At 38.5% G+C, this 13,381-nt stretch overlaps 1 protein-coding gene across 1 annotated transcript in view; it reads left to right on the plus strand.

Annotated features, from left to right (window-relative positions):
* Positions 1 to 13,381, plus strand: part of COG3 (component of oligomeric golgi complex 3) — a 60,444-nt gene that overhangs the window by 7,063 nt on the left and 40,000 nt on the right. Inside the window, exons 2-8 of the mRNA XM_065901999.1 lie at positions 3,072 to 3,218; positions 5,130 to 5,191; positions 6,344 to 6,509; positions 7,291 to 7,365; positions 8,408 to 8,500; positions 9,191 to 9,316; positions 12,137 to 12,217. Coding sequence (XP_065758071.1) covers positions 3,072 to 3,218; positions 5,130 to 5,191; positions 6,344 to 6,509; positions 7,291 to 7,365; positions 8,408 to 8,500; positions 9,191 to 9,316; positions 12,137 to 12,217 — 750 coding nt within the window. The remainder of the gene's footprint in view (positions 1 to 3,071; positions 3,219 to 5,129; positions 5,192 to 6,343; positions 6,510 to 7,290; positions 7,366 to 8,407; positions 8,501 to 9,190; positions 9,317 to 12,136; positions 12,218 to 13,381) is intronic.

Below are 13,381 nucleotides of genomic sequence, written 5' to 3' on the forward strand. Positions count from 1 at the left end.
CTTCCTCTGTCCTCAGACCTCTGGTGGCAGCAGACAGTTCTGGTCACACTTTAAACTCAAGGTAGATTCTCACCAGATCTCAGAAGCTTAATTCTTACTGCCCAGCAGTCCTTTTATAGCAGAGATTGTGTCACCATTCAGCACGAGTTTATATGAAGAGGTGATGCCCTTAATACATATTTACATACACCCAAGACCCTCCTGGCTCTCGAGTCAGACTCATTTGTGCGGAGATTGGGGATCAGTCAGTCACCTTCCTAAACTTTTTTTTTCTGTGTGCAGCTTCCCAGTGATCCAAGAAGTCGGTTTTCTCACACTTTTGGTTTCTTGTTTTTGCAGTGGCCCCATACAGATAATGTAATTTCTATATTGGATGAATGGAAAGTGCTCAGTCGTGTCTGACTCTTTGCAAGGACTGTAGCCCGCCAGGTTCCTTTGTCCATGGAATTTGCCAGGCAAGAATGCTGGAGTAGGTTGCCATTTCGTTCTCCAGGGGATCTTCCCAACCCAGAGATCGAACTTGTGTCGCTTACATCTCCTGCATTCAGTTCAGTTCAGCCGCTCAGTTGTGTCCGACTCTTTGTGACCCCATGAACCGCAGCACGCCAGGCCTCCCTGTCCATCACCAACTTCTGGAGTCCACCCAATCCCATGTCCATCGAGTCGGTGATGCTATCCAACCATCTCATCCTCTGTCGTCCCCTTCTCCTCCTGCCTTCAATCTTTCCCAGCATCAGGGGCTTTTCAAATGAGTCGTCTCTTCACATTAGGTGGCCAGAGTATTGGAGTTTCAGCTTCAGCATCAGTCCTTCCAATGAACACCCAGGACTGACCTCCTTTAGGATGGACTGGTTGGATCTCCTTGCAGTCCAAGGGACTCTCAGGAGTCTTCACCAACACTACAGTTCAAAAGCATCAATTCTTCAGCACTTAGCTTTCTTTATAGTCCAACTTTCACATCTATACATGACTACTGGAAAAACCATAGCCTTGACTAGACAGACCTTTGTTGACAAAGTAATGTCTCTGCTTTTCAGTATGCTGTCTAGGTTGGTCATAATTTTCCTCCCAAGGAAATTAATTTCATGGCTGCAATCACCATCTGCAGTGATTTTGGAGCCCAGAAAAATAAAGTCAGTCACTGTTTCCACTGTTTCTCCCATCTATTTCCCATGAAGTGATAGGACCAGATGCCATGATCTTATTTTTCTGAATGTTGAGCTTTAAGCCAACTTTTTCACTCTCCTCTTTCACTTTCTTTTTTTTTTTTCTTATTTATTTTTATTAGTTGGAGGCTAGTTACTTTACAATATTGTAGTGGGTTTTGTCATACATTGACATGAATCAGCCATGGAGTTATATTAAGAGGCTCTTTAGTTCTTCTTCGATTTCTGCCATAAGGGTGGTGTCATCTGCATATCTGAGGTTATTGATATTTCTCCCAGCAATCTTGATTCCAGCTTGTGCTTCCTCCAGCCCAGCGTTTCGCATGATGTACTCTGCATATAAGTTAAATAAGCAGGGTGACAGTATACAGCCTTGACGTACTCCTTTTCCTATTTGGAAGCAGTCTGTTGTTCCATGTCCAGTTCTGCATTAGCAGGTGGATTTCTTGAGCACTCTGCTACTTGGGAAGTCCATCATTAACTTAGAAATACTTAGGTATTAAGTAAGTTGCCCATTGTAACACGGCGCATAAGTGAGCAGGAGCAGGGAATTGCCTGGTGGTCCAGTTACTAGGACTCTGCTTTCACGGCTGAGGATGTGGGTTCGATCCCTGGTCGGGCACCTAGGATCCCAAAAGCTGCGTGGCTGAAAAAGTAGGGAGCAGGAGCAGGGTTCAAAGCAGGCTGCTATAAAGTGATTTATTTACCGTGACTGAGAGGACAGCCCCACGTGAACCCAGGTGCAAAATCCCTTACATTTAAAGGGTCATATTTCTAAATTAATGATGGTGCATTTTGCATCTCCCTTATTTTATTTTAGCTTTAAAAAGAAAATACTGCCTTCAGATGAAATTTCTATATCTAGAAAAATAGGAAGCAATTTCCTAAAACCTTGGATTAAGGTCTTTTACTGCTAGACCCTAGATATCATGCCCTAAGGGTTGAAAACTGGGATTGAAAAGAAATAGTTGGGGCTTTCTCTACTTTCCCCAGCAATCACACCCCACCCCCCACCCCCTCCCTTTTAAGTCTAAAAACAGCCTGCCTGTGTGACTGTAGGCAAATGAACACCGGGACTATCTTTGGTAATGGAGAACTAGACAGTATTCTGGGTCTGATGGCATCAAAGTGAGGTTCTTAGGACTCTGATGGGACACTGAAATTCTTTCTCTTCAGTTGTAATTTCAGAATCTGTCAGCTGGAAGATGTGGGTGAAGTATGTCAGCTGTGTAGAAATAGTGGAAGGAGGTGCACTTGTTGGTCATTGATTTTTGGGTACACTTTGTTTTCTGTTGGTTGGTGTTAAGGAGGTCAGTCTTTTGTGCTGATACCTGAGAGGGCCAGCTCCTTTCATTAGCACACAGGGTTTGCCTTTGACTGGTGCTAGTTCACCAGAGGTTCCAGTAGGAAAATGTGTGCAAATTAGTACAGATTCGCCACCAGTTTTCAAAAGGTAAGTCTAAAACTTTACTAATGGGATATTGGTATCCTGTTTGCATTTTGAGACTAGCGTTTAATATGTGTGTGTGCTCAGTTGCTTAGTCGTGTCTGACTCTTGGCGACCCCAAGGACTGTAGCCTGCCAGGGTCCTCTGTCCATGGAATTTTCCAGGCAAGAATTCTGGAGTGGGTTGCCATTTCCTCCTGCAGAGGATCTTCTCAACCCAGTGATCAAACACACATCTTTTGTGTCTCCTGTGTTGAGAGGCAGATTCTTTATGGCTGTGTCACCATAGAGAGAGCCTAACTATAAGTGTTAGTATTATATGGCACTTACTAACCTCAGATGATTTAATGGAAAACATTTCTCTTTCATAACAACTGAGATGGACTACCAATCTTGAGTTAAGTTCAGAGAATTTTCAATTTATTTGCATCTCTTTGTGACTCTTTTTTTTTTTTCAAGCTCCCTATTGAAGATTTATGCAGTTTAACCTCCCAGTCACTGCCCGTTGCACAGACTTCAGTAGTGCCCGAATCTACAGAAGACATTCTCTTGAAGGGATTCACGTCCTTAGACATGGAAGAAGAAAGAATCGAAACTGCACAGCAGGTGAATGGCAGCTTTTTCTTCTAAGAATATTTATTGTTTCAAATGTCTCAAGAGAGGGCTAATAAGAAAAGGCCCTAGTTAAGACTTTTGACCTTTTAAAATTGTAGTTAAAATCTTTCTAGAATTTTTTTGTGTGTGTGGGAGAAGGATGTATTATATGCAGCAAGTAAGGAAAACACCAGGGATCTTGCCCAAAGCAGTATCTCTTTCTAGAACAGTCTTGATTTTGTGATTTTGTGTTAGTGGTGGCTATTTCTTAAGTGTCTTAAGTGAACCTGTTGCCCAGTTTTATTTGCGGTACAGATAAAAATATGATATTCTAAGTCTGAATGTTGTTAGACTGTTACATTTATTAAGGTTTTGATATTTTATGCCTTTCTGACCTCCTCCCAGTGTGTCTGTGTTAATGTGTGCCCCCCCAGCATGCGAGTGTGCTCACATGGACGTACACAGACCTGACATACACATTTCTTTCTTAAAAACCTCAGTATTCTCTTTAGACGAACACTTACGGTTATTTTTCAGTAATTTAGCATATGTGATCTGTTGTTTTTTTGCTTGTTTTCACTTGTTCCCAGCTATAAATTTAAGTCAACTATAACTTGAGTTTGAAAAAAAAATCAAAGCTGAGGTGGTTACCAAGTGAGACATGGAGTAGATGTGCTGAATTGCACACACTTAGGAAGGGCAGTGCTGCAGAGGGATGAAAAGCTCTGGCTCTTGAGTTAGGCCAACCTGGATCTGAAAGTCACCTCCATCTCTTACAATCAGGGATCAGTGAACGAAAGCCAAGGTACTTGGCGAGTGTAATATCTTGGGAGAATAAAGCATACCTTTGACTTTAGATCCCACGTGAGAGCTATAGAAGATAATCTTGCACCATGTCTGTGAATTTATTTGGAGTATTTGAGGAAAAAATCTGGGTTAAATTTGCACTTGCCTATCTCTCTTTAATGGAGAAGGCAATGGCACCCCCTCCAGTGTTCTTGCCTGGAGAATCCCAGGGACGGGGGAGCCTGGTGGGCTGCTGTCTCTGGGATTGCACAGAGTCGGACACGACTGAAGCAACTTAGCAGCAGCAGCATCATCTCTCTTTAAATTAAAAAAATCTAATACCTTGAGTTATAATTTACATATAATGAAAATGTACTCATTTTAAGCATACAACTTGATGATGGGCCCAGAATTCAAATCCAGGTTTAGTTGATGCAAAAGCTATGTTTTTAAACCACTCCTTTATGTTATTTCTGAGCTTATAGTCTCACAATTATTATTAGATAATGTTAATATTTGCCTGAAGCCCTATGTTATCTACTCATATTAGGCAAATTAGCAAGTAGGCAGGAGAAGGCAATGGCCACCCGCTCTAGTTCTCTTGCTGGGAGAATCCCATGGACGGAGGAGCCTGGTGGGCTGCAGCCCATGGGGTCGCTAAGAGTCTGACACGACGGAGCGACTTCACTTTCACTTTTCACTTTCATGCATTGGAGAAGGAAATGGCAACCCACTCCAGTGTTCTTGCCTGGAGAATCCCAGGGACGGGGGAGCCTGGTGGGCTGCTCTCTATGGGGTCGCACAGAGTTGGACACAGCTGAAGCGACTTAGCAGCAGCAGCAGCAAGTAGGCAATAACCTCTTAGGAAGAAATATTTATTCCTGTTAATACATATTGTCTTGTTAATACTCTTATTATTTGACTCTGAATGTGGCCAGTGTTTTTAAGATACTTTGCTTTCGCTAGCATATAGACACTGACCATGCAATTAAGTTATCATCTCCTGGCTTAAAACTTTTAATATCTGAGCCCCAAACAATACGACTTAGTGTCTGCCCTTCTGACTTGCTGTTTAGCTTGTAGCCACTCTTCACTTTCTTGTAGTTTTATTGACAACATAATACTCTATTTTTCCAGTTTTTCTCATGGTTTGCAAAGCTACAAACTCAGATGGATCAGGATGAAGGAACTAAATATAGGTATGTGCTCTCATTTGTTGGCTATCCTGATTTTTAGATCATCTGAAGCATTTTGTAATCTGTGTCTTTAAATAAAATTAAGGTACAAAGAAAACTTGAATAGTCACATGTTCTTTAAGGATAGGTAGAGAAGATGTAGGTCATTACAACTGGTAGTGAAAGTTGTGTGATTAAAAGAAAAGTCAGTTAGCAGGTTAGGAGGGAGAGACTTTGATTTTTAGATAAACTTTAAATGAAGTGGGAGTGTTGTCAGGAACCCTGCTGTCTTTTGTTTAGAGGGAGAGACCTAAGAGACTTTAGGGATGGCCGACTGGACTGGGCGTGTGCTGTGTTGTTTTGTTTGCGTATATTGACAGCATGGAGGAAGTGACTGTATGATCTCTAGCTGATTTGAGGGCTCTGGGTTGTAAATGAATTTGCATTCATTTAACATTAAGTGACAACTGTTGCTAGGCACTGTATTAGACTCTTTTATGTATGATTCCATTTAGTCTTCATAGCAGCATTATCCCCATTTTACAAATAAGTTAACAGGGACCTGGAAATATTGAATCCTTGCCTAATGTTGTGGAGACTTGGGCAGAGCTGGGACTTGGACTCACATCTTCCAAGTTCAGAATTCTTCCTGTGACTTTGTCCCTCAAAGGCAGACTTGACCTGAGGGATGGACCTGCTTGATGACCTTGGTGGCCCTGGTGTCCCAGTCTTTGAGAACTGAGCCCGTGATTTATTGACCTACATGTGAAAAGCCAGTTTATGGCTCCAAGGCTGATTCCTTTCTTTTTTTTTTATTTTATTTTTATTTATTTTATTTTATTTTTATTTTATTTTATTTTATTATTATTTTTTTCCACAATAGCAGCTAGATTTTTTTCTTCCCCCAGTGGATTTTGTCATACATTGATATGAATCAGCCAAGGGCTGGCTGATTCCTTTCCTTGCTCATAGTTTCAGTCATTTTCCTCTTTAAGCATTGAAACAGTTTGTGACATAGTTTTTGCTACATTTCTGAATTAATAAATGTTTGTGACTAGGTCAGACTTTCCTTCTGAAATGCAAGCATTTGGGGGAAAAACAAGATTTTGTTGTTTATTGTCTATGCCTATTGGGGGAAAATACTATTGCCAATCCCCTTTTGGTTCTGTTTTCTAGACAGATGAGGGATTACTTGTCTGGGTTTCAGGAGCAGTGTGATGCTATATTGAATGATGTAAACAGTGCTCTTCAGCATCTGGAATCATTGCAGAAACAGTATCTTTTTGTGTCCAATAAGACAGGAACCCTACATGAAGCCTGTGAACAGCTCCTGAAAGAGCAGGTAATTTGGAAGAAGAGAGAATGTCAGTAACTATATTTAATATTTTTAAATAAATGAATATAATTTAATTCTGATTTCCTTAATTTTGAACACTGCTCTGTAAGAGACTTGCATTTGTAAGCATGCAAATGGTTACTTTGACAGCCTGCTTTTAAGCTTGTGTGAGCAGGGGCCCTGGCAGGCTCTCCTATGTTTTGAGCTGTTAGGTCTCAGTACAGTTTCAGAGTGAAGAGGATATTTCGTTTGCTCTGTCTGCTCTTTATTACTGACACTTTATTTTTGGCCACGCTGCGTGGTTTACAGATCTTAGTTCCCTGACCAGAGAGTGAACCTCAGCCTTGGCAGTGAAAGCACTGAGTCCTAACCACTGGACCACCCGGGAATTCCCTGTTGACACTTTTCAAACAAGGGGTAGTGATTGTAGTAATGGTGGGGTTTATAAAATGATGAGCAGATCTAAATTGCACTTAAACTTGTGACTTAAAGATAGAATATTTAAGTTACTATATTTATCTCAGAGATGTCTCTGTGTGTATTTTGTATGATTTTTAAAAGGCAATGCTTTGTTATTTTGTAAAAAGAGCTTATATAATTTACTGTAAGAATCATTGCTTATTTTAGCCCATGATTGCAGAAATCTTTGGGCATTATTGTGAAACTATGTATCTAGTATAAACCTGTATGACTGATATAAACCTCTTCAATGTAATTTTGATTACAATGGAGTTTTGATTCTTATATTCTTGTAATAATTGATTTTTCTCTTTTAAAAAACTGCAAGTCGGAACTTGTTGATCTGGCCGAAAACATTCAACAAAAACTTTCCTATTTTAATGAATTGGAAACTATTAACACAGTAAGCATTGGGTTTTTTTTAATCTATTTCCCCCTCCTGAGTATAATTTTTAAACTTATAAATTGGCTTGAGTGGTATTTTTAACGTAACAGTTTACTTGTTGTTACGGTATTCCTATTTGTGGCTGATAGACATACCATGACCAGTTCAGATTTTTTCCACATATGATTTAAATAATAGTTCTTTTTATATTGTATTCTTGTTATTAAAATCTCTGTTTTGGTTAACTCTTTAATAGTATCTTATTGGCAAACTGTGATGTTTATAAGAAGAAATATTCCATTTTAAATGTTTCTGTGGTTGTGTTTCTATAATATTAATTAAAACATTTCTTAAACTAATCTCATGTTTAGTTTGAGGAAAACTATAGCCCTCTTAAAGCATTGTATCCCAAAGGGATCGTCACAATGAGGACTGCTGTGTAAATTATATTTTTCTTTGCTTCTGGCTCATAAATTAATTATAATAACTATATATCATGTTATTAAAATTATTAAAAGTAATCTTAATTATTAAAGTTCTTTGAGAGAGAAATAAAAACGGTAGCCAATTAACAATGGAATACATTGACAAACTATTTGTATATCAAGATTAGAAATTACTGATTTTACTTATATTTTAGCTTTATATATTTTAACATATATTGTCTATTACATTAAACATTAAATATCATGTTTATATTATGTTTCCTATATTTATACTCATTATTACTTGTATATGTTTACTTAATATTCTACTTTTATAGTATGACTGCTAAACTTAATGTTTTAACTTTGAGAAAATCACCACTTTTTGAAATGTGAAAATTTATGTTTTAAAGTACTAGAAAATGAAAAATCTAGGTTCTTGATGTATTATTTTAATGTAACTGTACAATGGATAATGTTTGCTAATTCATGAAGAGCTCCATTAAAGCTCATTAGGAATAAACTGAATTCAATCCATATAATTTTAATTTGTCCTCTATTGTATTGTAACACATGGGCTGCATTTGAGGCTATTTTTTGACTCTTAATGTAAAGCTTTTTTTTTTCCCTTAAAGAAATTGAATTCTCCTACGTTGTCTGTGAATAGTGAAGGATTTATACCTATGCTGGCCAAGTTAGATGATTGTATAACATACATCTCAGCTCATGTAAGTCATGGTATTTCTGTACGTTTTAAAAAAATCTTAACATCTCTGTTACATCACTTCTTATGCAATAATTATTTCTTCCTAAGGGAAAATACATATCTGTAATATACTTGAAGAAAAACTGAGGTAAATTCTTAGTCACTTTCATAGTGATGTAAAAAAATATTGTACTTTGAGCTGCTGTGGAAACCCCTGAAGTAGAAAAAGGGTCTGGCTGACACACTTTTATCCCATCTAAAAGGACTAGAGATTTGTTTAGACTGTTGACTTCTGTTTTGCTAGCTACTTCCTTGGAAACAAAAATTATTACTTGGCAGGGGAAATGAAGGGACAAGCCCTTTAGTGTAATCACCATCTCCTTCTGTCCACTGAGGATTTATAGCTGTATTTATTTCACCCAACTCCTATCCTTTTCCTAGCTGAGCCTCACATATTAGCCTTGAGGTCTGTGGGGTACTGAAAATATATTTTGCTAAAAATGGCGAATATTTACTGAGCCCCTGCTTTGTGTCAGGCACAGAGAATTTGGCTCTGACCGAAACAGTCATAGTACTTGTCTTCAAGGAGCGTATGACCTACGTAAGACCTTTTGAACTTTCTGTGCAGCTTTACATAAAGGTTGGTTTTCATTAAAAGTTTGCTTTGTTAATGTTTGTTTCATATTTATAAATCTTTCCCTTTCCTTTACAGCCGAATTTTAAAGATTATCCTGTATATTTACTGAAGTTTAAGCAGTGTCTTTCTAAAGCTTTGCATCTCATGAAGACATACACTGTGAACACACTACAGAACCTCACAAATCAGTTATTAAAAAGGGTGAGTTAACTGGTGAGGTGGGGTTTTTTTTGTTTGTTTGTTTGTTTGTTTATTTTCTATAACCTTAGTCTGACATAGAAGAACTATACAGAAAAGATCTTCATGATGCAGATAACCACAGTGGTGTGATCACTCACCTAGAGCCAGACATCCTGGAATGCAAAGTCAAATGGGCCTTAGGAAGCATCACTATGAACAAAGCTAGTGGAGGTGATGGAATTTCAGTTGAACTATTCCAAATCCTAAAAGATGATGCTGTGAAAGTGCTTGCACTCAATATGCCAGCAAATTTGGAAAACTCAGCAGTGGCCACAGTACTGGAGAAGGTCAGTTTTCATTCCAATCCCAAAGAAAGGCAATGCCAAAGAATGCTCAAACTACCTCACGATTGCACTCATTGCACACACTAGCAAAGTAATGCTCAAAATTCTCCAAGCCAAGCTTCAACAGTACATGAACCGTGAACTTCCACATGTTCAAGCTGGTTTTAGAAAAGGCAGAGGAACCAGAGATCAAATTGCCAACATCCACTGGATCATCAAGAAAGCAAGAGAGTTCCAGGAAAACATCTGCTTCTGCTTTATTGACTACACCAAACCTTTGACTGTGGATCACAACAAACTGGAAAATTCTGAAAGAGATGGGAATACCAGACCACCTGACCCGCCTCTTGAGAAATCTGTATGCGGGTCAAGAGGCAACAGAACTGGACATGAAACAACAGACTGGTTCCAAAGAGGAAAAGGAGTACGTCAAGGCTGTATATTGTCACCCTGCTTATTTAACTTATATGCAGAGTACATCATGCGAAATGCTGGCCTGGATGAAACACAAGCTGGAATCAAGATTGCCGGGAGAAATACAAATAACTTCAGATGTGCAGATGACACCACCCTTATGGCAGAAAGTGAAGAAGAACCAAAGAGCCTCTTGATGAAAGTGAAAGAGGAGAGTGAAAAAGTTGACTTAAGACTCAACATTCAGAAAACTAAGATCACGGCATCTGGTCCCATCACTTCATGGCAAATAGATGGGAAAACAATGGAAACAGCGACAGACTTTATTTTTCTGGGCTCCAAAATCACTGCAGGTGGTGACTATAGCCATGAAATTAAAAGATGCTTGCTCCTTAGGAAGAAAGTTATGATCAACCTAGACAGCATATTAAAAAGCAGAGATGTTACTTTGCCAGCAAAGTTCCGTCTAGTCAAAGTTACAGTTTTTCCAGTAGTCATGTATAGATGTGAGAGTTGGACTATAAAGAAAGCTGAGTGCCGAAGAATTGATGCTTTTGAACTGTGGTGTTGGAGAAGACTCTTGAGTCCCTTGGACTGCAAGGAAATCCAACCAGTCCATCCTAAAGATCAGTCCTGGGTGTTCATTGGAAGGACTGATGCTGAAGCTGAAACTCCAATACTTTGGTCACCTGATGCGAAGAACCGACTCATTGGAAAAGACCCTGATGCTGGGAAAGATTGAAGGCAGGAAGAGAAGGGGACAATGGAGGATGAAGTGGTTGGATGGCATCACTGACTCGATGAACATGATTTTGAGCATACTTCGGGAGTTGGTGAAGGACAGGGAAGCCTGGCATGCTGTGGTCCATGGAGTCGCAAAGAGTCGTACATGACTGAGCGACTGAACTGAACTGACTGAGCTCCATTTTTTTTAACCTTTTGTTAAAAAAGAATATACATTGCAATGTCATTTATAATAAGAAAAATGGCCATATATACTTGTCTGTCGCAGTTTTATTTTCAAAGAATACATAAGAATGTGAGAAATAATTCAGTACTATATGATAAAAAAAGATTCAGACTATTTCTCACTGAAACATTTTCTGTCTTTTTAAAGAAAATATTAGGAAATACATCAAAATGATAAAAGTGGTTCTGAGTGGTGGAATTATATATGATGGATGATTTGAGTATTTTTCTTTATAAATGACGGGTTCAATTTTCTCTATTTAGGAAATTTATTATTATTGCATGCCTCCTAAATGCTTGGCATTATATGGGAACGGTACAGTAGTGAAAGGAGACAACAAAGTCCCTGCCTTCATGGAGCTTATATTCAGGAGAAATAATCAGTAAAGAAAGAAGTAAATTCATCAATTAAAGATTGTGGTAGATGCTAGGTGGAAAATTAGCTGAGTGTTAGGTTAGAAAATAAGAGTGGAGCTAGATAGGATGGTCATTGAGCACATTTCTTTCCTAAAAAAAATAAAACCTTAAAGGTAATACATTTTGTTTTTTAAGCTTACTTTCTAAAAATATGGAATATTTTCTTGAGCTTTCCGTTCAGAGCTACTGATTTTTGTATTGCATTTTATCATTCACATTGCTCTTAGCTTACAGAACAGATTGTATAATTTTTCTGTTTTGCAAAATTTTTAATTTTGAAACTAATACCTAGTACGTACTGGTACTTACTATGTGCTAGTGCTTTGTAACTGAGCTCTGTAGAACATTTGTGCATATGTTTTGTCACCATTTAATGGATGCCCTGTATCTCAGAGAGGTTAAATAATTTGACCAGTATTCTACAGTCAGTAAATGATTGTGAATCTGAATTCAGTCTTTTTTACCGCCAAAATTCTTGAAGCATAGGATAAATTTTAATTATAAAAAGGAGAGAGATGGCAGCTCCACACAATTATTTTATATGTAGCAATAACAGTATTTAGTCTTTTTCTCTGTAAGCTATTGGTTGGTATATAGGCCAAGCAGGAGCCATATGACATGGTTTGTGTTATATTTTCTGAATAATTTTTTGTTTGCTAATTATCTGCCTTCTCTGTCCTCCGCTTTGTGTCTTTAGGATCCTTCATCTGTACCTAATGCAGACAATGCCTTTACACTATTTTATGTGAAATTTCGAGCTGCTGCCCCCAAAGTCAGAGTAAGTCTATTGACATAAAAAAGATACTGCTATGAAATTTATTTAGCCAGCCCTTTGGAAATGCTAATATATGTTAGGTCCTTTGCTTATACCAGGAAAATGAGCATGAATGAATGTTAGGCTTTGTCCTTCCACGTTACAGCAGTATTTGTTGACGGACTTTAAGCCCACAGAGCAGCAAACACCTAGCTCTTCTGTGATGCTCAGGGAAGGTTTCCAGATGAAGCTGATATTTGAGCTTAAAAAGCTTGAATGTAGAGAGCACTTGGGGGGACTGATAAGGATATTTTTTACAGAGAGAGCAACATGTACAGGGAAGGTAATAGAACCTTAAAAGACATGTATTTGGGGAGAACCTCATGTAATTTGTTGATACTAGAACACAGACTTTAGTGAAGTGTGATGAGAAATAAGAATGATGGCAGAGACCGTCTCATGAAGGATGTTTCATGTCATGCTAATTCAGGAAAAGCAGAGAACCAGTCAATATTTTAAACCAGTGTCATCCCAGATACAGCTGACTGGAGCTGGTATGTGTATCTTTTTTTACTGTTGTGAAGTTTCTGGAAAGAGTGATCTGCTTTTGCTGACTTTGACCCCACTCTCTTCCTTGTATCCGTCTTAAAAGTAAGTGGAAAGGAGTTTTTGTTTTTCAGAGCAGGAACTTGGTCTTGTTTAAAGAAGATACAGCAGCTAGTTGATAGTTCAAGGTTTAGATTGTGCCAGGTTGGTTGCTTTCACCTGTTAGTCAATTAACAGTGATATAGTTTTGATTAGCAAAAATGGTGTAGGCAAGAGGACTCAGTGGTGAGTGGTATTTTTTGGTCTGTTAGAAATTGACAAAGTAAGGTGTAGTAGTGTTTTTCAGGATTTGGTGAGACAGATGATACTGCTAATGGACTGTATTAATAGTTAATTTCTTCCTCAAAAGCATTTTAGCAGAATGGAACAAAAGTCTCTAAAAATATTTACCTTTTCTGACCCAGTGCTGGGAGCCCCCAACTGGGACATAGGTATTATTATTGTATCAGCTTTCCAAGGTCAGAAATGGAATCTCAGTGATGTGGGCTTGTTCTCCTGGGCTCAGACAGCTACTGGGAGTCAGCACTTAAACCCCCTAGTTTCACTTCATGACCTGGAGCTCTTAACCACTGGGCTGATTTT

Source organism: Muntiacus reevesi, chromosome 11 (assembly GCF_963930625.1).
Source record: "Muntiacus reevesi chromosome 11, mMunRee1.1, whole genome shotgun sequence".
In the NCBI taxonomy this organism is placed as follows: domain Eukaryota; kingdom Metazoa; phylum Chordata; class Mammalia; order Artiodactyla; family Cervidae; genus Muntiacus; species Muntiacus reevesi.